We start from the raw sequence: 24,568 nt of genomic DNA on the forward strand, positions 1-24,568 counted from the left end.
GTTGTACGATTGCTAGCTGCTAGCAATCGTACATGCTGAATGAAGGCAGAAGTTTAGGGTTAGGGTTAGGGTTAGGGTTAGGGTTAAGGTTAGGGTTAGGGTTAGGGCTGTAAATGAAAATCTTTGTTCATGCTGAATGATGAAGAGGAACAACCTCTAACAATGATACAAAAACGCTTCATCCTTATGAAACGATGACATAATGCGAGTACACCGAATCAAAAGCGATGCCAAAGTTTCAGATGGTGAGGTCTGCGCATTTGTAAGCGAGCCCTGACAGAAGTCAGTGATGGCTCAAAACGCTCGATTTCAAAAGGCGTGGTAAAACTGCCCATTTGTGATGTCACAGAGGAGCGGATTTCCTTGTATGGGCGTGGCTGTAAGCCAGATAAACTCCCTAAACGTACTCCCTGAAGCTTACTCGTTTGTTTACTTGCTTGCAATGCCTCGATTCAAGAATACATATAATACATATATTCCACATAAATACACAAATACATAACAAGCATATGCAGCAGTCTATGGCGCACTAGCTAGCCGCCCCGCCTCCATCCCCTGGAACAAAAAGACGGAATGACTAATGCCAAGGTGTTGGAACAAATGCACATCCGGCCTGTTTGGGAGAGACAGAGGAGGAAAACAAACACGCCTATCCATATATCCATGATCAAGTCGTGTTTTATTTATGAAGCAATAATTGATTTATTGTTTCTCGTGACAAGCCTACACAAACATTGTTGTAGCACGTCTCCAATACGCCATCTTAATGATTTGTCCAGGCTAGTCTGGAACCATGAACCCCTTCTTCTCCACGGAACCCTTCACTCCTCGTATTCACTAAATATTAGCCTGTAATGATGGTTGCCACAGTCGGGGGCTGGAAACCAAAGAGGACAATAATGGCGGATGTGGCTCCTCTCCTGAGCTTTTTCTGATGTTGTCTTGCACGCATTGTCATGCTCCTTAATGCCCAACAGTTTGACTCCCGCTGGGCGTGTTTGATGCCACAGTTTCTAGGAGGCTAGTGGGGATGGGCTCCAGGTGGTGAAGATGGCTTCACGCCCTGGAACTGATGTCCATTCGTCCATCTGTTCAACCATCTGTTCATCCATCCATCTGTCCGTCCATCCATCCATCCATCTGTCCATCCATCTGTTCATCCATCTGTTCACCCATCTGTTCATCCAGCCATCTGTTCATCCATCCGTCTGTCCATCCGTCCATCTGTTCATCCATCTGTCTGTCCATCTGTTCATCCATCCGTCCATCCATCCATCTGTTCATCCATCCATCCATTTATCCACCTGTTCATCCATCCATCTGTTCATCCATCCGTCCATCCATTCATCTGTCCATCCATCCATCCATCCGTTCATCTGTTCATCCATCCATTTATCCAGCTGTTCATCCATGCATCCATCTGTCCATCCATCCATTCATCAATCCATCCATCCATCTGTTCATCCATCTGTTCATCTATCCATCCATCCGACCATCCATCCATCCATCCATCCATCCATGTGTTCATCTATCCATCCATCCATCCATCCATCCATCCATCCATCCATCCATCCATCCATCCGTCCATCCGTTGTCCATTTTTGTTAACATCCCTTGCCATCCATCCCCAAATGTTCTCCATTGAATTTAGATCAGAGGAACATGCATGATGGTCCAAAAGAGTTATTCCTCAGGAAGAAGTCCTGTTTGGTTCTTTCCTGCAAATTCCCAACAACCAATTTCGCTGGACTGAAGGAGACGAGTATTCTTCTTAAAAGCCTTCTCTGGTAGAGGCCATCTGATGGTCCTTGGACTGCACTTGGCACCAGTACCAACTTAGATGTAGTAGGCCAAGGATGGTCTCTTGTTGACGGACAGCCAAAGTCTTGGGACTACCAAGTCACTTTTTTGTTCCTTAGCCCTCAGGATCTTTGAATACGTTTGGAATGTCTTAGTGCGTCCAACATCAGCTCAACAATCCCACCACGTTCAAAGACAGAAAGCTTCTTTGCCTTTGCCACCAACAGATCCTGCATGGCAGCGGGAATCTGAAGTTCCTGAAGTTTTGATCAGAATGTTTCAATTCGATTCTTGTTTTTTCTCACTTTTGTTTATTATTTTTGCATTTTGAGGCTCTACTTAGCAAAATGTACATTCCCTGCTCTTAAAATTTTGATTAGGAATGCCGACCTACCTTTCCGCACCATTACTTATGCAATCATCACAGCTGTATTTGCCATTTGTTGCGCTCCAGAGTGAATAATTCATGGCATCCACCTGCAACGTGTCATGAATTATATAGCGGCTTGTCAACGTCAAGACCGGGAATACCGGGGAGATTTCCACTCGCCGATAAAATCGAGTTGTTGTCAAAGCGAGGAGAAATTTGAAGTAAATGCCAACAACCGGACGTCACTTTTACGCCCAAAACAAACGGCCGAGTCAACAAGGAGCTTAGTTTCCGAGAGCGACACAAAGCTCCTTTTGATCCGCCGCTTGCGGTTTTCATTTGTGTTTCCCAGGATGACAGCAGGAACGCTAAACGCTAACGCTTTTTCGGGACCGTTGTGTCCTCGTCGCCGATGCTCAGTTGTAGCTCCCAAACTCCTACCCCAAGAAAAGCTGATCAAGTCACATGACCTGCTCGTTAAGAAAGATGTCCTCTGATTGGCTCGTCTTTAATTGCCCGCCTCCAGCCACCGCGTCGCAATCGGTTGGCGAGAGAAACAAAGACCGTTCCCGCGGCGTCCCTGACCTGTCCCGTGACTTGTCGTTTGACTGGCAGCCCATTAGCGCCCCATTGATTGGCGGCATCTCGGAATGTGGGAGCCAAGCTAATTAGGGATGAGTCCCTCTTTACGGAATGTCAATGGCCAGCCAGGTGGCCAAGCAAATAAGGTCTTTCTCAACGTCTGAAAGGACTTTTTAACCGAGCTAGTCAGAGATCCTCTCCGTGACAGGAGCGCTGTGCTGCTTTCCAGGACTTACGGATAGCTCCTGGATAGTACTGGAATTGGAATATTTTTGTAGTGAGAGCATAAAAAACATGAAAACCAAAACCACAGTGATGGTCCTGGACTCTGATCCAGCCTAAAACATCAGACTTGCTGGTCTTGACCGGAGACTTGACGCTAAAGACTGACTGACTTGATCCCAACTCCGCCAAAATATCATCATGTCGCCTTTCAATGCATCTTCTGAATGCCTCATATTTGTATTTTAGTCATTTTTAGGCTTGGGAATTCTTTATTTAAGAAACAAATATGTAACACTTGCTTATTATTGCATATTTTAACTAATTATAGGCTATTTTCTAACACAAAACAGCACAGTTCTGAAAAAAACTTATGTTATGTTATGTTATGTTATGTTATGTTATGTTATGTTATGTTATGTTATGTTATGCTATGCTATGCTATGCTATGCTATGCTATGCTATGTTATGTTATGTTATGCTATGCTATGCTATGCTATGCTATGCTATGCTATGCTATGCTATGCTATGCTATGCTATGCTATGCTATGCTATGTTATGGATGATGTTATGTTATGTTATGTTATGCTATGCTATGCTATTATGTTATGTTATGTTATGTTAGTTATGGATGTTGTCATGTTATGTTATGTTATAGGGTTAGGGTTAGGGTTATGTTGTTTTGTGTTGTGTTGTGTTGTGCAATGCTATGCTATGCTATGCTATGCTATGCTATGTTATGATATGGATGTTGTTATGTTATGTTATGTTATGTTATGTTATGTTATGTTATGTTATGCTATGCTATGCTATGCTATGCTATGCTATGCTATGCTATGCTATGCTATGCTATGTTATGTTGTGTTATGTTATGTTATGTTATGTTATGTTATGTTATGTTATGTTATGTTATGTTATGTTATGCTATGCTATGCTATTATGTTATGTTATGTTATAGGGTTAGGGTTATGTTGTTTTGTGTTGTGTTGTGCAATGCTATGCTATGCTATACTATGCTATGCTATGCTATGCTATGCTATGCTATGGATGTTGTTATGTTATGTTATGTTATGTTATGTTATGTTATGTTATGTTATGTTATGTTATGTTATGTTATGTTATGTTATGTTATGTTATGATATGTTATGTTATGATATGTTATGGATGTTGTTAAGTTATGTTATGTTATTTGATGTAAGTTTCATGGATGTAAGTTTGATTGAATTTTGCATATTTTGAGTGAAAAAAAGAAGGCTTTGAAATATATTCTTTATACCACTGCTGAGTTCTGTGTGTGATTGCTCATCAGTCCTTTGATTGGTGATAACCAGACGGCTTGATGATGGATTCCCAGTATATAAATATACATAATCATATATAATATATGATTACATATACAATAATATAGATATATATTTGACAGGAGAACAGAAGCAAGGCCGCCAGGAGGAAACGGCAGTACGGTTAATGATTGGCAAAGCTTCATTGTGTCGTAAATAAAACATATTGAAGTAAAAAGCCTTAAATATTGTTTGAGTCAACGGGTAAGACCCCCCCCCCCCCAATCCAAACACACTCGGGCGATCCCGACAAAGAAATGCTTTTTGGCGTATTAAATAATTCCTCCAAATAAAAGCGTTCACAATGAAATAGGAGGATGAAATATTAAAAGACAGCAAAGTCAACGTTGGTGTTTTAGGATGTATTTTTAAAGGCCGCGGGTTAATATTTGATTCACGCGCGGGTCTTCGTATTGATCAGCCGCTCTTGGATGGGACAGCGTCGCTCGCTGTGTTTACATGTCGTGTCCTGACGAGACGAGCGAGACAACGGTCGGCTTAAATAAGACATGCGGATGTTTCACACCGCTGACAACGCCAGTCGCCCGCACGTCAATCTGGGTGCCACAGGAAGCGGCGGAGCGCCTCATTAGCATGTCATCTGCATATTAAACATCTTGCGCAAGCCAGTAACCGTTTTCATGATTGACTTCACAAAACCATTAGAGCTGTCAAGGTGCGTTTTAAAGCCGGGCCTGTTTGACGAATCGGGCCGGGCGAGACGACAAATGGCCGAATAGCGGCGCTGATTAGCCGCAATTCTCTCCGGAGGATCTTGAGCATCTGAGCACGTTTAAAAAAAAAACCCGGCCGCAGGACATGTGCTTTTGCATCATCGTTTTTATTCCTTATTTCAACACATGCGTAACACGTATGGGGGGGTGGGGGGGGGCAGCCATCAAACGATGAACACAGACTTAGAAAGAAGGACCATTCCCCAAGACCATATACAGTATAATTTCTAATCATATCATCTCATTCATAATTCATATCTTTTATTTTTACATGATGCCGAGGGTCAATAAAACAAGCTGCGGGCTGAAAATGGCCCCCGGGCTGTAATTTGTACAGCCCTGCTTTACACTATATTGACAGAGGCACGCTGCTGTTTTTAAGGACCCGATGTAAAAGTGCCGGTCAAAGATCTTCTTTTTCACAAGAGCCCTCTGCTGTTTTTAACAAGCTGGTCAAAGATCCTCTATGTGATAAGAGCACTCTTGATTTTCAGAACCTAATGCAAAAACACTTGTCAAAGATCATCTGTATCTGCTCGTTTTAGGGACCTACTGCAAAGATGCCAGTCAAAGATCCTCTATATGACAGGAGCAGTCAGCTGATTTTAAAAACTATGCAAAAGCACTATTCAAAGATCCTCTATATTACATGGTTCTTCGCTGTGTTTAAGGACCTTCTGCAAAATCGCTAGTCCAAGATCCTCTATATGACAAGAGCACTGTGCTGATTTGAAGAACCTAAAATCCTCTATGTGACAAGAACACTCTGAAATCAAAGATCCTCTATATTACATGGTTCTCCGCTGTTTTTAAGGACCTCCTGCAAAATCGCTAGTCCAAGATCCTCTATCTGACAGGAGCACTGTGCTGATTTGAAGAACCTAAAATCCTCTATGTGACAAGAACACTCTGAAATCAAAGATCCTCTATATTTGACATTTGGTTATATGGGTTTGCACCTGTTTTTAAGGACTTTTTGCAAAATTGCTTATCAAAGATCCTCTATATGACAGACGCACTCTGCTTATTTAAAGAACCTAAAACAAAAGCGCTGGTCAAAGATCATCCTTGTGGCAAGAACACTCTGATTTTAACAACTTAACACTATTCAAAGATCATCTATATGACATGGCTTTGCCACTGTTTTTAAGGACCTCCTGCAAAATTGCTTGTCAAAGATCCTCTACATGACAGGGAGTGCTTTTCTGATTTTAATAACCTAATGGAAAAGCACAAGTCAAGATCCTCTATTTAACAAGAGCGGTCTGCTGTTTTACTGCTAGTCAAAAATTGTCTATATGACAGGAGCGCTCTACTCTTTGAGGACCTACTGCAAAAACACTAGTCAAAGATCATCTATACGACAAGAACACTCTTCTGTTTTGAAGATCCTGCTGCCAAAATGCCATTCAAAGATCCTCTATCAAAACAGGAGTGCTATACTCTTTGAGGACATACTGCAAAAACACTTGTCAAAGATCATCTATACAACAAGAACACACTTCTGTTTTGAAGATCCTGCTGCCAAAATGGCAGTCAAAGATCCTTTAGCAAACAGGAGTGCTCTTTACTTTGAGGACATACTGCAAAAATACGAGTCAAAGATCATCTATACGACAAGAACACTCTTCTGTTTTGAAGAACTTGCTGCCAAAATGCCAGTCAAAGATCATCTATATGACAGGAACAGTCCGCTGATTTTAAAAACTATGCAAAAGCACTATTCAAAGATCCTCTATGTGACGTGGATTCTCTGCGGTTTTCCAGGATCTCCTGCAAAATCGCTAGTCAAAGATCATCTATACGACAAGTACACTCTTCTGTTTTGAAGAACCTGCTTCCAAAATGCCAGTCAAAGATCATCTATACGACAAGAACACTCTTCTGTTTTGAAGATCCTGCTGCCAAAATGCCAGTCAAAGATCATCTATACGACAAGAACACTCTTCTGTTTAGAAGAACTTGCTACCAAAGTACTGGTCAAAGATCCTCTATCAAACAGGAGTGCTCTTTACTTTGAGGACAAACTGCAAAAACACGAGTCAAAGATCTTCTATATGACAAGAACATTCTTTTTGTTTTGAAGATCCTGCTGCCAAAATGCCATTCAAAGATCCTCTATCAAACAGGAGTGCTCTACTCTTTGAGGACCTACTGCAAAAACACGAGTCAAAGATCATCTATACGACAAGAACTTGCTTCTTTTTTGAAGATCCTGCTGCCAAAATGCCAGTCAAAGATCATCTATACGACAAGAACACTCTTCTTTTTTGAAGATCCTGCTGCCAAAATGCCGGTCAAAGATCATCTATATGACAGGAACAGTCAGCTGAACTATGCAAAAGCGCTATTCAAAGATCCTCTATATGACGTGGATTCTCTGCAGTTTTCCAGGACCTCCTGCAAAATGACTAGTCAAAGATCATCTATACGACAAGTACACTCTTCTGTTTTGAAGAACCTGCTTCCAAAATGCCAGTCAAAGATCATCTATACGACAAGAACACTCTTCTGTTTTGAAGATCCTGCTGCCAAAATGCCAGTCAAAGATCATCTATACGACAAGAACACTCTTCTGTTTAGAAGAACTTGCTACCAAAGTACTGGTCAAAGATCCTCTATCAAACAGGAGTGCTCTTTACTTTGAGGACAAACTGCAAAAACACGAGTCAAAGATCTTCTATATGACAAGAACATTCTTTTTGTTTTGAAGATCCTGCTGCCAAAATGCCATTCAAAGATCCTCTATCAAACAGGAGTGCTCTACTCTTTGAGGACCTACTGCAAAAACACGAGTCAAAGATCATCTATACGACAAGAACTTGCTTCTTTTTTGAAGATCCTGCTGCCAAAATGCCAGTCAAAGATCATCTATACGACAAAAACACGCTTCTGTTTTGAAGAACCTGCTGCCAAAATGCCGGTCAAAGATCATCTATATGACAGGAACAGTCAGCTGAACTATGCAAAAGCGCTATTCAAAGATCCTCTATATGACGTGGATTCTCTGCAGTTTTCCAGGACCTCCTGCGAAATGGCTAGTCAAAGATCATCTATATTATAGGAACAGTCAGCTGATTTTAAAAACTATGCAAAATGGCTAGTCAAAGATCCTCTATCTGACAGGAGTGCTGTGTATTCTTTAATTAAGAACTACTGCGAGTCAAAGTAACCACTCTGCAACAACGCTAGCCAAGTTTAGCCGTGAACTCGCTGCAGGTCCGATATCATCCAGGGACCAGATTTGGCCCGCGGGCCACCAGTTGGTTGGTTGCTAATTTGGTCAGGTTTTTGTGCGGAATCCCCCAAATCCCAAATCCCCAAGAGGACAGGCTTTAAAACCTTATAGCTACTTTGACATGTGTCACACACACGTATGGCTGATGGGCGCAACACTCGGGCCACACACACACACACACACACACACACACACACACACACACACACACACACGCACACACACACACACACGTGGCGCCGCTGTAGCCTCCAGATAAGTCATCCTCCGTAGAACGCCGTCTTTGTACATCAGTGGCAGGCGAGGATGAAAGCGGCGGAGTCAAGTCAACTGCTGTTGTTCATTTGTCTCCACGGTGAAGACACAGCGGGCACGCCCCCCCCCCCCCCCCCCCAAGCCCCCCCCCCACCCCCCCACCCCCCCGGACCCCGCATCGCCGCCCCTTTGTGAACCATCGACCGTGTAACCCTTCAGTGTCGCCGTGACCCCCGCTGTGCTCGCACTTCCTGTCCTTTTTGCATTGTTAGCAAACGTGCTAAAACGTGATTAGGAGTCTTTTTTAGCGCCAATGCTAACTCGCTCGCTTTAGCCCGGGTGCCATTGAGGTCTGGACTGACAGATTACTGAGGATTACGTTGTTGTTGTTGTTGTTGTTGTTGCCCCTCAGATGAACCCTTTATGTTGTACAAGTTAAAAGGAAGGGGGGGGGGGGGGTACCACGTACACGGGAGGTGACGAATGAACAGGAAGCACGTAGCGCTCCCGTCGCCGCCCCGTCCTCTAATGCCGACGGAGAGCTACTTTTAATTGTCTTCCTTAATCCCGGTCTTCATATTATAATCCGGTACAGTGTAAACAATACCAACAAAATAAGACGTGCAGGGTTAGGAGTATTAACAGGAAATGGATTACGTTAGATGAAGGGGAGGGGGGCGGGGGGGCAACCTGTGCACGACCTTGCGGATACAATCCAAGGGCGTGGTGTCCCACAGATGTCCCGCTAATAAGCATCCTCCTTGGGGACGGCTTACAGAGTGATGTCATAGGGGACCCTGCTTCCTTATATGGGCGTGCACTGTAGGCCAGATTGGCTCCACGACTGCCCTCCTCACCGCTCTGCTTAGTTTTTGTAAACACAAAACTCGACTTAGTAAATGTGACATCCGTTACCACAATTTAGTTCATACATGGTAAGTCAGGGATCTCCAGCTAATACTGTTAGCTCATGAGATAGGGACAAATTAGCAAGTGGGTTTCGGCAGCAGCCCGGAAGTCTTCGGGAAAGGAAATAGAGGTGGAATGGGTGCAGATTCTGGAAGATCTAGAAAGCTTTCGGTGCTGGTTATTGTGTGTAGCTGCTCTATAGGAGTCCACGAGTCAGCAACATAGGGACACATAGTGAAAAATGAATGGATGCAACTTTGCCATTTTCATATTTTGTAATTTTGTTGATAGGCATGAGAGGCCATCTTTGTCATATAGATGGAAAATGCCATAATTAATATCATCTACACTCTTTGCTCTTAATTTTTGTTTTGCCAAATATTTCAACTTTCTTGAAATAAACTTTGTATATTGTATTTTTCTAATATTATGACTACACAAATATTTTCACTCTATTCCCATAGTATTCTAATATTTTTGTTAACCTTATTTTCTCATAATATTACAATTTTTTAAAAACTTTTTCTTTAATATTTCAACTTTGTGCTAAAATTACAATTACAATTTTTTTTAATATATTGATCTCATTCTCACAAAATTACTGTTAAATAGCTGTTTTTTTAAAATAAATGTATGTATTTTTTTAATTTTCCAATTCCTTTGTTTTTGTAATATTGTGAATTTATTCACATAATATTAGAACTTTTTCTCATTGCAACCTATTTTTCTGAAAATATATCTATTTTTGAATTTTTCAACAAAATTACATTTTCCTTTGTAATATTACAAGTTTATGTTCACTGAAGTATGACTTTTTCTTGTTATTTTTCCATTTTTTTTAATTAAATATTTTGACTTTATAGTTGTTTTTTTTCATTCCTGCTGTTTTTTTTCTTCATTTTCCGGCTACTTTCTGTAATTTCTGTAAATTGTACATACATATTTTTGAATTTTTCAACTTTATGCTAGTTAAATTACATTTTCCCTTGTAATATTACATGTTAATTATCACTGAAGTATGACTTTTTCTTGTTATTTTTCCAACTTTTTTTCTGAAATATTTTGACTTTATAGTAGTTTTTTCATTCCTGCTGTTTTTTTTCCTTCATTTTCTGACTACTTTCTTTAATTTCTGTAAATTGTACATTTTATTGTCCTAATTATGACTTCATTCTCATAATATTTTGACTTTATTTGGTCTCGTTCTCACAAAATTACTTTTAAATAGTTGTTTTTTTTCCAATGTATATACTTTTTAAAAATTTTCCAATTCCTTTGTTTTTGTAATATTATGAATTTATTCACATAATATTAGAACTTTTTTCTCATTGCAACCTATTTTACTTAAAAAATATATATTTTTGAATTTTTCAATTTTATGCTAGTTAAATTACATTTTCCCTTGTAATATTACAAGTTTATTCTTACGGAAGTATGACTTTTTCTTGTTCTTTTTCAACTTTTTTTATTAAATATTTTGACTTTATAGTTGTTTTTTCATTCTTGCTGTTTTTTTCTTCATTTTCCGGCTACTTTCTGTAATTTCTGTAAATTGTACATTTTATTGTCCTAATTATGACTTCATTCTCATAATATTTTGACTTTATTTGGTCTTGTTCTCACAAAATTACTTTTAAATAGTTGTTTTTTTCCAATGTATATATTTTTTAAAATTTTCCAATTCCTTTGTTTTTGTAATATTATGAATTTATTCACATAATATTAGAACTTTTTCTCATTGCAAACTATTTTTCTTAAAAATATTTATTTTTGAATTTTTCAACTTTATGCTAGTTAAATTACATTTTCCCTTGTATTATTACAAGTTTATTCTTACGGAAGTATGACTTTTTCTTGTTCTTTTTCAACTTTTTTTTATAAAATATTTTGACTTTATAGTAGTTTTTTGATTCCTGCTGGTTTTTGTCTTCATTTTCTGACTTACTTACTTACTTTCTGTAATTTCTGTAAATTGTACATTTTATTGTCCTAATTATGACTTCATTCTCATAATATTTTGACTTTATTTGGTCTCGTTCTCACAAAATTACTTTTAAATAGTTGTTTTTTTCCAATGTATATATTCCAATTCCAATTCCTTTGTTTTTGTAATATTATGAATTTATTCATATAATATTGGAACTTTTTCTCATTGCAAACTATTTTTCTTAAAAAATATATATTTTTGAATTTTTCAACTTTATGCTAGTTAAATTACATTTTCCCTTGTAATATTACAAGTTTATTCTCATTGAAGTATGACTTTTTATTGTTCTTTTTCTAACTTTTTTTTATTAAATATTTTGACTTTATAGTAGTTTTTTGATTCCTGCTGTTTTTTTTTCTTCATTTTCTGACTTACTTACTTACTTTCTGTAATTTCTGTAAATTGTACATTTTCTTCTCCTAATTATGACTTCATTCTCATAATATTACAACTTTTTCTCATTGCAACCTATTTTACATAAAAAATATATATTTTTGAATTTTTCAACTTTATGCTAGTTAAATTACATTTTCCCTTGTAAAATTACAAGTTTATTCACATTGAAGTATGACTTTTTATTGTTCTTTTTCCAACTTTTTTCTTAAATATTTTGACTTTATAGTTGTTTTTTGTCTTCATTTTCCGACTACTTTCTGTAATTTCTGTAAATTGTACATTTTCTTCTCCTAATTATGACTTCATTCTCATAATATTTTGACTTTATTTTTGTATTTTTTTTTTTTTTGCCCTCCAGATTTCCAGATCAGCGTGTGGATGCAAATTAGCATTCTCCAGCTAAAGTCAGACTAAGCTGAAATCCTTGCCTTTGGCCTACAGAAACAAAGCGAACGTCTTATCAGTCACCTTGACACTTTTTCTCTAAAACCAAATCCGGTTTGATATCTGAACGTAATAATGGACTCAGATCTGAACTTCAACGGCCACATGAAATAAGTAACATTGTTTTTTTTTTTTTTTTAGCAGCTAAAACACATTCCCAAAAACCAAAGGAATAGTGTTTAAGCCAGAAGGTTGGACTGGACATATTTACATTGTAAGCAGCGTAGTACTATTTTATATATATGTATATATGTATATTACATGCATGCATTTTCTGTTACATTCATGTCATTTTTGCATGATTTTTTTAAAAACCAAATCAAACATAACATAAGTGTCAATGCACTCTAAAAGTATTTTTTACAAGCTTTTGGTGAAATCTCAGCTAGTCAATATAAAAGAACAAATATTCAACCTAGCTGACAGGATTTCGGTTTGGAATATTTGGGTTACATCACACGCTTAATATGCAATGGAAGCTCTTTAAAAGTATATTTTAGAAGCTTTTTTGAAATCTAGGCATGTAAATATATTAGGCTATAAAAATAATCCATGTATGCAGGTACAGTATTGAAATTAGCTGACAGGATTTTGGTTTGGAATATTTGGGTTACATCACGCACTTAATATGCAATGGAAGCTCTTTATAAGTATATTTTAGAAGCTTTTGGAGAAAATTCTGAGCTGAGTTCTGGTTTGGAATATCTGCTTTATATCACGAAATGTGATAGCTTTCCTGGAAATGTAAGCTGATCAATTTAGCAGAATATAAAAATAACGTCTCAAAAGCTCTTTCAAAGTATATTTTCGAAGCTTTTCTTGAAATCTAAGCTGGTAAACATCGCAGAAAGTAAAAATAACCTTCATATTCAACCTAGCTGACTGCATTTTGGTTTGGAATATTTGAGTTGTATCACACACTTAATATGCAATGGAAGCTCTTTATAAGTATATTTTAGAAGCTTTTTTGGAATCTCGGCATGTAAATATATTAGGCTATAAAAATAATCCATGTATGCAGGTACAGTATTCAAATTAGCTGACAGGTTTTCGGTTTGGAATATTTCCGTTACATCACTTAATATGTCATAAAAGCTCTTTTAAAGTATAATTTAGAAGCTTTTGGAGAAAAAGCTGAGCTGAGAGAGAATACAAAACCGAGTTCTGGTTTGGAATATCTGCGTTATATCATGAAATGTGATAGCTTTCCTGGAAATGTAAGCTGATCAATTTAGCAGAATATATAAATAACGTCTCTAAAGCTCTTTCAAAGTATATTTTTGAAGCTTTTCTTGAAATCTAAGCTGGCAAGCATCGCAGAAAGTAAAAATAACCTTCATTTTCAACCTAGCTGACTGCATTTTGGTTTGGAATATTTGGGTTACATCACACACTTAATATGCAATGGAAGCTCTTTAAAAGTATATTTTAGAAGCTTTTTTGGAATCTAGGCATGTAAATATATTGGGCTATAAAAATAATCCATGTATGCAAGTACAGTATTCAAATTAGCTGACAGGATTTTGGTTTGGAATATTTGAGTTACATCACACACTTAATATGCAATGGAAGCTCTTTAGAAGTATATTTTAGAAGCTTTTTTGAAATCTCGGCATGTAAATATATTAGGCTATAAAAATAATCCATGTATGCAGGTACAGTATTCAAATTAGCTGACAGGATTTCGGTTTGGAATATTTCCGTTACATCACTTAATATGTCATGAAAGCTCTTTTAAAGTATAATTTAGAAGCTTTTGGAGAAAAATCTGAGCTGAGAGAGAATACAGAACCAAGTTCTGCTTTGAAATATTTGCGTTATATCACAAAAGGTGATAGCTTTCCTGGAAATGTAAGCTGATCAATTTAGCAGAATATAAAAATAACGTCTCAAAAGCTCTTTCAAAGTATATTTTTGAAGCTTTTCTTGAAATCTAAGCTGGTAAACATCACAGAAAGTAAAAATAACCTTCATATTCAACCTAGCTGACTGCAATTTGGTTTGGAATATTTAAGTTACATCATGCACTTAATATGCAATGGAAGCTCTTTAAAAGTATATTTTAGAAGCTTTTTTGGAATCTAGGCATGTAAATATATTAGGCTATAAAAATAATCCATGTATGCAGGTACAGTATTCAAATTAGCTGACAGGATTTCGGTTTGGAATATTTCCGTTACATCACACACTTAATATGCAATGGAAGCTCTTTAGAAGTATATTTTAGAAGCTTTTTTGGAATCTAGGCATGTAAATATATTGGGCTATAAAAATAATCCATGTATGCAAGTACAGTATTCCAATTAGCTGACAGGATTTCGGTTTGGAATATTCCCGTTACATCACTTAATATGTCATAAAAGCTCTTTTAAAGTATAATTTAGAAGCTTTTGGAGAAAAATCTGAGAGCGAATCCAGAACCAAGTTCTGGTTTGGAATATCTGCGTTATATCACGAAAGGTGATTTCCTGGAAATTTTAGCGGAATATAAAATAACATCTCATACGTACATTTGAAATGCTCTTTCGAAGTATATTTCTGAAGCTTTTCTTGAAATCTAAGCTGGTAAACATTGCAGAATGTAAAAATAACCTTCATATTCAACCAAGCTGTTGGCATTTTGGTTTTGAATATTTCAATGACGAAACCTAAAATGTCACAAAATCTCTTTAAAAGCATATTTTAGTAGCTATTCTTGAAATCCAACATGGTCAATATAACAGAATGTACGCCGCCTTTCACTTGAAGACAGCTGGGGTAGGCTCTAGCATCCCTACGACCCTCGATAAGACGATAAGCGGCATAGAAAATCGATGGATGGAACTTGGAATTTTAGGTTTGGGTATATTTAAGTATATTTTAGAAGCTTTTCCTGAAATATAAGGTGGTAAATATAGCATAATATAAATATTCAACCAATATTCAACCAAGCTGTTGGCATTTTGGTTTGGAATATTTCTATTACGTAACCTAAAATGTCACAAAATCTCTTTAAAAGCATATTTTAGTAGCTATTCTTGAAATCCAACATGGTCAATATAACAGAATGTACGCCGCCTTTCACTTGAAGACAGCTGGGATAGGCTCTAGCATCCCTACGACCCTCGATACGATGATAAGCGGCATAGAAAATTGATGGATGGAACTTGGAATTTTAGGTTTGGGTATATTTAAGTATATTTTAGAAGCTTTTCTTGAAATCTAAGCTGGTAAACATTGCAGTATATAAATATTCAACCAATATTCAACCAAGCTGTTGGCATTTTGGTTTGGAATATTTCTATTACGTAACCTAAAATGTCACAAAATCTCTTTAAAAGCATATTTTAGTAGCTATTCTTGAAATCCAACATGGTCAATATAACAGAATGTACGCCGCCTTTCACTTGAAGACAGCTGGGATAGGCTCTAGCATCCCTATGACCCTCGATACTACGATAAGCGGCATAGAAAATTGATGGATGGAACTTGGAATTTTAGGTTTGGGTATATTTAAGTATATTTTAGAAGCTTTTCTTGAAATCTAAGCTGGTAAACATTGCAGAATGTAAATATTCAAACAATATTCAACCAATATTCAACCAAACTGCCAACAGCTTGGTTTGGAATATTTCAATTACGTAACCTAAAATGCCACAAAATCTCTTTAAAAGCATATTTTAGTAGCTATTCTTGAAATCCAACATGGTCAATATAACAGAATGTACACCGCCTTTCACTTGAAGACAGCTGGGATAGGCTCTAGCATCCCTACGACCCTCGATACGACGATAAGCGGCATAGAAAATCGATGGATGGAACTTGGAATTTTAGGTTTGGGTATATTTAAGTATATTTTAGAAGCTTTTCCTGAAATATAAGGTGGTAAAAATAGCATAATATAATTTTTTTGCGTTTTCCTACATTCTACTTTTTTGTGATATGACAAAAAGGTTGGTGTCCCAATACATTTGTCTACATAATGGAGTCAGGATCGTGTGAACGACTCAATATGAACCTTTGAACAGCCCATTGACATTTGTGTTATAGCAGCCTGTAATAAACCTGTAATGGCTGCACCCTGTAATAAACGTGACTGCGGCCTATAATATTTCACGACAGCATAGAGCATATATTTATACTATTATACTACTGTAATACCTTGCTTCGATAGTTCAATCTGTGTGTGTGTTTGGATCCATGCAAGATTAATGCGGCTGCTTTTGGGTCTGACATACAAATACGCCGCTGTTGCTTCTCCTCCACCTTTTGGCTGCAGGACGTCGAGCAAGTGGAACAGGAGCAGAGAAAGAACCCGGGAAAGAAAAGCACATCTTTTTGCCAAAACTGTCCCAGATTTGTCACTAAAAGCGGGGCTGGGATCACACACACCGGGGTCGCTCGGCAGACTGTGAAATGATTTCCTGTGTGTGTGTTTGTGTGTGTTTGTGTGTGTTTGTGTGTGTGTTTGTGTAGACAAACAGTACGGTTTGAAGCAACGCCGGAGGTGACAAGCGATGAGCGATCAGTGGACCTCCACCAAGGTTGAAATCTTTGTCATCTTGGAAATCAATAAAAGGAAACTTTTTCACTTGATATCCATCAATCCATCTATCCATTTTCTTCCGGGTCCGGGTCCGGGTCCGGGTCTGGGTCGCATGGGCAGCAGTCTCAGTAGAGTCTCTTCCAGTTGCACTGGGAGGCGACCAAGACGTTCCCAGTCCAGATATGAGACGTGATCATTTTGGGGATATCAGGGAAGCGAGATGTTACACTTTTCAACTTTAATAATGATATGGAGTGCATGAGAAAGTGGAAAGGATAAGTTATAGTGCCTTCCAGAAGTATATATTTCCAATATGACTGAATACTGGATGATACTGATATTGAGGTGATATTAACATATCTTACATCAGGGGTCTCAAACTCAATTTACCTGGGGGCCACTGGAGCTAGGGTCTGGGCAAGGAAGGTTTTCCAAAAAAAAAACAAAAAAAAAAAACGTATTTATTAAAAACAGAAAAATATACAAACTTTTTCAGTGCTTTGGTTCCGATTTTTAGATTTTAGATTTAGCATTATTAGAGCCCTGTAGACATGACAAAACACGACTATAGTCACATTTATACTCTTTTTATTTACAACATATTGCGCAACTGCAGGGTCTCGAGACACATGCTAACTCGCAAACTAGAGAGCTAGCCACCTAAACGGTAGCCTTCAAGTTATTTCCTTTCAACTTAAATAGCCAAAAACTTACCACTTCCACACGGATAGGGAGGATAACTATTAACAGTTATTTAACCTTTAACATGAACATTAATCAAACGTAATCATTTTTTCTGGGTACATGATACCATACAGCATCCATATCAAATAACATTAAACTTTCATATCAAGGCGGGGGCCTCAAAGTAGTGTCCTGCGGGCCACATTCGGCCCGCGGGCCACGTGTTTGAGACCCCTGGTTAAAATCATCTGGAATGTTCCGTGCGTTTCGTTTATTTACAACATATTGCGCAACCGCAGGGTCTCGAGACACATGCTAACTTGCAAACTAGAGAGCTAGCCACCTAAACGGTAGCCTTCAAGTTATTTCCTTTCAATTGAAATAGCCAAAAACTTACCACTTCCACACGGATAGGGAGGATAACTATTAACAGTTATTTAACCTTTAACATGAACATGAATCAAAAGTAATATTTTTTTTCTGGGTACATGATACCATACAGCATCCATATCAAACTAACATTAAACTTTCATATCAAGGCGGGGGCCTCAAAGTAGTGTCCTGCGGGCCACATTCGGCCCGCGGGCCGCGTGTTTGAGACCCATGTCATACATACTGTACTTTTTCCTGTTTTAGCTAATGACTTGAGCGGCTTCGTGCGGAGTGTTAAGTTTTTGGTTTGCGATGTTGCGGCATCGAACCCCGGTGATTGCAGGTGAAACGTACATAAGTATCTTATAAACGCTGCAGTGCAGCAGCACGAATCCAGCACAGACGGGCTTGCATCACGAGGAAAGCACAACGCCACAACTCTAAAGCTGCCAAAGGCGGAACTAAATAATCAAACATGAAATGAGATTGAGGTGTAAAGACGCAGGGAAGTTAAGGCAAATTGAAACAGACAAAACAGAACAGGAAGTAACTCCAAAAAAGGGCATAGAATCAGAATTCATACTGAATTGATGAATATTAGCCAGCTGTCATGCTAACAATCAGTCCAGGGCGTGTCTGTAATCAACCTCTTTTAGATGCAAGTCGATATAACCCGATGTTGATTTTTTATTTTTTTTGCTGATACCATCCCAATATCAATATCAAATTGGGAATCAGCAGCAAACAGAACCAGTGTTGTAATAGCGCTACATAGCAAACTGCTTAATAACGGTGATGACTTCATTGTAAACAACAGCACAGGAAGTGTAGCACGTATGAACTAGTAGTAGTAGAAAAATAGTAAAAATAGTAGAACTGCACTATTTTTAAAGTGCACGTAGAGGTAGATGAATCTTGTGAAAAAAATACAAAGTATAATTTACTATATTTAATATATAAAAATAACGTCACAAAAGCTCTTTCAAAGTATATTTTTGAAGCTTTTCTTGATATCTAAGCTGGTAAAAATCGCAGAATATAAAAATAACCTTCATATTCAACCAAGCTGTTGGCATTTTGGTTTTGAGTATTTCAATTACGTAACCGATTATTAACCGATTATTAATTACATAATCTCTTTAAAAGCATATTTTAGTAGCTATTCTTGAAATCCAACATAGATGGTAAAGGTACCAGGTGGATTAAATTAAATTAAATTAAATTAAATTAAATTAAATTAAATTAAATTAAATTAAATTAAATTAAATTAAATTAAATTAAATTAAATTAAATTAAATTAAATTAAATTAAATTAAATTAAATTAAATTAAATTAAATTATTAAAAAATGAAAAGATTAAAAAAATGTAATTAAAAAAACTTAAACTATACTAGGAAAGCAGGAAGTGAACAAATGTAACGGTTACTGATTGTAAAAGTACCAGATGGATTGAATTAAAAAAAATTAAATAAAATTATTTTTTTTTAATTAAAAGATTTAAAAAATATTTAAATTAAAAAACTTAAACTATAATAGGAAAGCAGGAAGTGAACAAATGTAATGGTTACTGATTATAAAAGTACCAGATGGATTAAATTAAATGAAATTAAATGAAATTAAATGACATTAAATGACATTAAATGAAATTAAATGATATTAAATGAAATTAAATTTAAAAAAAATAAAAGATTAAAAAGAATTCATTAAAAAAACTTAAACTATATTAGGAAAGCAGGAAGTGAACAAATGTAACGGTTACTGATTGTAAAAGTACCAGATGAATAAAATAAAATAAAATAAAATAAAATAAAATAAAATAAAATAAAATAAAATAAAATAAAATAAAATAAAATAAAATAAAATAAAATAAAATAAAATAAAATAAAATAAAATAAAATAAAACTACTTTTCTTGAAATCCAACATGGTCAATATAACAGAATGTACAAATCTATGTATTCAACTTAGCAGCCCTGTGATTGGCTGGTGACCAGTCCAGGGTGTACCCCGCCTTTCACTCAAAGACAGCTGGGATAGGCTCCAGCATACCCTGTGACGATAAGCGGCATAGAAAACAGATGAATTGAACTTAGCAGCCGACTTTTAGGTTTGGAAGATTTGAGTTACAACATTTTTAAAGTGCACGTAGAGGTCGGTGAATCTTGTGAAGTAAAAAAAAAATACATCTGGAGGTTGCCTACAGCCACAGCCAGTATTTTCGTCCTTGTAATGGTTAGAGATACTGGTGACGATAACACAAGTTTAAGTGTTTGTGTATTTTAATGATACCACCACTGAAGTATACCGGTGATGATGATGCAGAAAAAAGTGATGATAGCCATAGAACAGGATTTTTTTTTTTTTACTTATATCAGCTTTAATTTAAACATTGCCTATAGAGTTAATAAAATGTAAATAAATACTGTATTTTACTATAAAAAAATACTACAATCCAGACAGGAAGTAGTGCATGAGCAAACCCACGTAGATGAAAACATCACATATCTTGGTGAACCGCCCAAGAATCGCCAGCAGCTGTGCAGACTTCATGTTCCGCTCTCGTGACTCAAGAGGACACACACACACACACGTGCACACACACACGTGCACACACACACACACACACACACAATAAGGGAGGAGACAGCCCCTCTCCCAAATTAGCATGCCACCCTCCAGCTCTGCTTTATTGCACTGGCCGCTGTCCGTGGTGCTGAAAAGGAAAAGCTGTCCCATGCAGTAGGTAGGTAGGTAGGTAGGTAGGTAGGTAGGGTAGGTGTAGCAAAGTAGGGAATATAAATCTCAGCACAATATTTTGGCATGCGAAGCGACCATCAGCGTTAAGGCGGCCAACCTGGCAGCCGGCGTGAAAGTACTTAATCTCACAAAGGATGGGCCTGTGTAGTATACGGTACACAAAGTACTTCCTCGACGCTTTGAAGCTTTGGTTGTTTTAAAACGTGTCCTTGCTTTTAATCAATAGTACAAATGCAACTACGTGAATATCGCCTGCAAAGTCAATAGGCTACAATGTGGTAATACTATATACCACCAGTACTACAAGCATAGTGGGGTCATACTCCCTTTCCAAAGGTCACATTCAAGATCAATGTTCACCTTTTCCAGCATCTCACAGCTGAAAGGTCAAAGGTTAAACACCATCCAATCCGACTCCACCTTTGACATTCTTTTTACACATCATCTTTTTACGCAACTTGTCAAATTCTATTGGATCAACATTAGTTGCTTTTCATAAAGTACATCATATAGTATCTCATGTTGTATATTTGGGGTGAATCCAGAGTGAATCTGTATTCAGTTCCGCCTGAATAAGAGTTTGGGTTCAGCTAAAATGCTAAAGAAGAAGTAGGGACCGTGAGGCAGGTCTTTAGCTCCACAGAAACAAAGCTTCCGTCGTACTTTGGTACGGGACAAAAAACTTACAAAATTTAAAAAATTCAACAACAAAAAAATAAAAATAAAAAATAAATAAAAAACCTTAAACTGTATTACGGAAAGCAGGAAGTGAACAAATGTAACAGTTACTGATTGCAAAAGTATCAGATGAATAAAATAAAATAAAATAAAATGTAATATTTTTTTAAATTAAAAGATTACAAAAATAAATGAATTAAAAAAACTTAAACTATAATAGGAAAGCAGGAAGTGAACAAATGTAATGGTTACTGATTGTAAAAGTACCAGATGGATGAAATTAAATGAAATTAAATGAAATTAAATGAAATTAAATTATTTTTTAAATTAAAATATTTTTTTAAAAATTAATTTAAAAAACTTAAACTATATTAGGAAAGCAGGAAGTGAACAAATGTAACTGTTACTGATGGTAAAAGTACCAGATGGATTAAATTAAATTAAATTTTAAAAAAAATTGAATTTAAAGATTCTTTTTTTTAATTAAAAAAACTTAAACTATAATAGGAAAGCAGGAGGTGAACAAATGTAACGGTTACTGATTGTAAAAGTACCAGATGGATTAAATTAAATTAAATTAAATTAAATTAAATTAAATTAAATTAAATTAAATTAAATTAAATTTTTTAATGAAAAGATTACCAAAAATGTAATTAAAAAAATTATATTAGGAAAGCAGGAAGTGAACAAATGTAAGAGTTACTGATTGTAAAAGTGCCAGATGGAGGGGTAGGATTTAATAAGCTTTGCTTCTTCCTACTCCTTTTGGACATGTGGAACTGGGAACTGATTATGGGATGCACTCAATTGGAATCTGATGCATGTTCTAATGAAATTAAACCATTACCATTACCATTACCATTACCATTACCATTACCATTACCATTACCATTACCATTACCATTACCATTACCATTACTTCCATTGCTGCCTTACTAATTTAAACAGACTTTCCTTTTGCTAAATTTCTACGGTCTTGCCCACCTGTGAATACCCCCCCCCCCCTCTGAAAAGTGTGTTAATGTTTGAAATGGTGTCACCTGACCTTAAACGGAACCGTTATTCCAGTTTCCAGCAGCACTTAAGCACCAGGAAAACCATTCCCAGCGAAACGCAAAGCAATAATCAAAACGGGGTTAATGAATTTCTAATTCGGGATGGGGGGGGGGGGAGTGGGGGGGGGGGGGGGGGGGCTTTATTGTTTGTCCAAATGGATTCCCGAAGCAGACAACATGTTATTATTAGAGAAGAAGCCCGAATGAAGACACGTCAAATGACATGAAGGGACGAGGACAAGCGGAAGTGGAATTGTGTCATTAAAATTCACCAGGAGGCATCGACTCCGTGAGAGGTTACATTATTGGCGGGCGGGAGGACACACACACACGCACGCTCACACGCACGCACACAGCTGGTGTGCCTTATCCAGCAGGAGGAGGAGGACGAAGAAGAAGAAGAAGAAGAAGAAGAAGAAGAAGCTCCGAGGCTCCAATGCGCGTCCTTCGGTGTCCAATTCCAGACCAAGTTCGAGGAGGCGAGAAGCTCCCCCATGGAGACCCATGCGGAAGACTGACACAACCAGGAGGAAGAGGAGAAACAAGGATCAAGTCCCGGTAAAGCGGAGGAGCCGGGAGCCAGAGCGAGCTATGCCATCTCCCGCAGAGCGGAGCCCAGTCCTCCTGCGTCGCGTCTCGGAGCTGCAGCATGGCGCCCCTCTCCGGACTCCGGAGCTACCGCCTCGCCCCCGGGAGACCGCTGTCCTTCCTCCCCGCCGGAGCTTTGCCGCCGCCGCTGCTGCTGCTGCTGCTGCTGCTGCTCCTCGCCGGAGCCCCGTCGTCCCCGGAGCCGTGCCCGCTGCCCCCGCCGTCGTGCCGCATCCTCGCCCGGATAGGACACACCGTGCGCCTGGGCGCGCTGCTGCCCGCCCGCCAGCCGGCCCGGATACAGAACGCGCTCAACCGCGCCCTAGCTAGCCTCCGGCACCAAAGCGGAGCGTCCGACTCCTCCGCCGGCACCGGCACCACCAGCAACCCGTCCCGAACCCCGCCGCTGCTCCCCTACAACCTCAGCCTGGACATGGTGGCTCGCTCGCCGGCCGGCTGGGACCCGGTGTCGCTGTCCGGGTGCGCTTGTCGGGAGCTGGTGGTCCGGGAGGTCTCCGCCGTGCTCGCCTTCCCTCGCTCCGCGGAGGAGCTCGTCCAGGTGGAGTTCCTCTCCTCTTTTCTGGAGATCCCCTTCGTCTCCATCCTGGAGGACACGGAGCCCCTCGTCACCGAGGTATGTGCGTGCCTGTGGCCGGCTGATGGGTTCTTTTTACGGGCTGCTTGTGGAACGATGGGGTCGACACCTTTACCTGTAAATAAGTATACAATAAGTACACAATAAGTACACATGTGGCTTTAATGCTGTCATAGGCTGGTTGTGGAATGTTAGTGTGAACACTTTTACCTGTAAATAAGTACACAATAAGTACACAATAAGTACACATTTTATGGCCAAGTAAACCCTGCAGGGCCTAACATGCATGTTTCATATCTGCTCTTCAGTACTGGACTGAAGTCTCCAGTCCTTCACTTGGCAGCTTTAAAGCCTTTTATTTATTATGATTCCTTTAAGCTGCCTTCTTATAGCCAAGTGTGTGTGTGTGTGTGTGTGTGTGTGTGTGATGATGTTAGTTCCCTTTCAGCGTGAATCATTCCAACAGTTTAGTTGCAAATTATTAACAAATGAAAAGATTAAAAAAAATGTAATTAAAAAAACTTAAACTATACTAGGAAAGCAGGAAGTGAACAAATGTAACGGTTACTGATTGTAAAAGTACCAGATGGATTGAATTAAATAAAATTAAATAAAATTATTTTTTTTAATTAAAAGATTTAAAAAATATTTAAATTAAAAAAACTTAAACTATATTAGGAAAGCAGGAAGTGAACAAATGTAACGGTTACTGAATGGAAAGGTACCAGATGAATAAAATAAAATAAAATAAAATAAAATAAAATAAAATAAAATAAAATAAAATAAAATAAAATAAAATAAAATAAAATAAAATAAAATAAAATAAAATAAAATAAAATAAAATAAAATTAAATTAAATTAAATTAAATTAAATTAAATTTAACTATTTTTTATTAAAAGATTAAAAAAACATTTTAAATTAAAAAAAAAACTTACACTATATTAGGAAAGCAGTTCCCTTTCAGCGTGAATCATTCCAACAGTTTAGTTGCAAATTATTAACAAATGAAAAGATTAAAAAAAATGTAATTAAAAAAA

General features: G+C 37.6%; 1 protein-coding gene across 1 annotated transcript in view; it reads left to right on the forward strand.

Annotated features, from left to right (window-relative positions):
* The first annotated feature begins 22,583 nt into the window (after nucleotides 1-22,583).
* The window catches only part of grin3ba (glutamate receptor, ionotropic, N-methyl-D-aspartate 3Ba), a 171,461-nt gene continuing 169,476 nt past the window's right edge, over nucleotides 22,584-24,568 (forward strand). The window contains exon 1 of the mRNA XM_058056516.1: nucleotides 22,584-23,569. Coding sequence (XP_057912499.1) covers nucleotides 22,997-23,569 — 573 coding nt within the window. The 5' untranslated portion in view covers nucleotides 22,584-22,996. The remainder of the gene's footprint in view (nucleotides 23,570-24,568) is intronic.

The sequence above is a fragment of the Doryrhamphus excisus genome, chromosome 19, assembly GCF_030265055.1.
Source record: "Doryrhamphus excisus isolate RoL2022-K1 chromosome 19, RoL_Dexc_1.0, whole genome shotgun sequence".
NCBI classification, from domain to species: Eukaryota; Metazoa; Chordata; class Actinopteri; order Syngnathiformes; family Syngnathidae; genus Doryrhamphus; species Doryrhamphus excisus.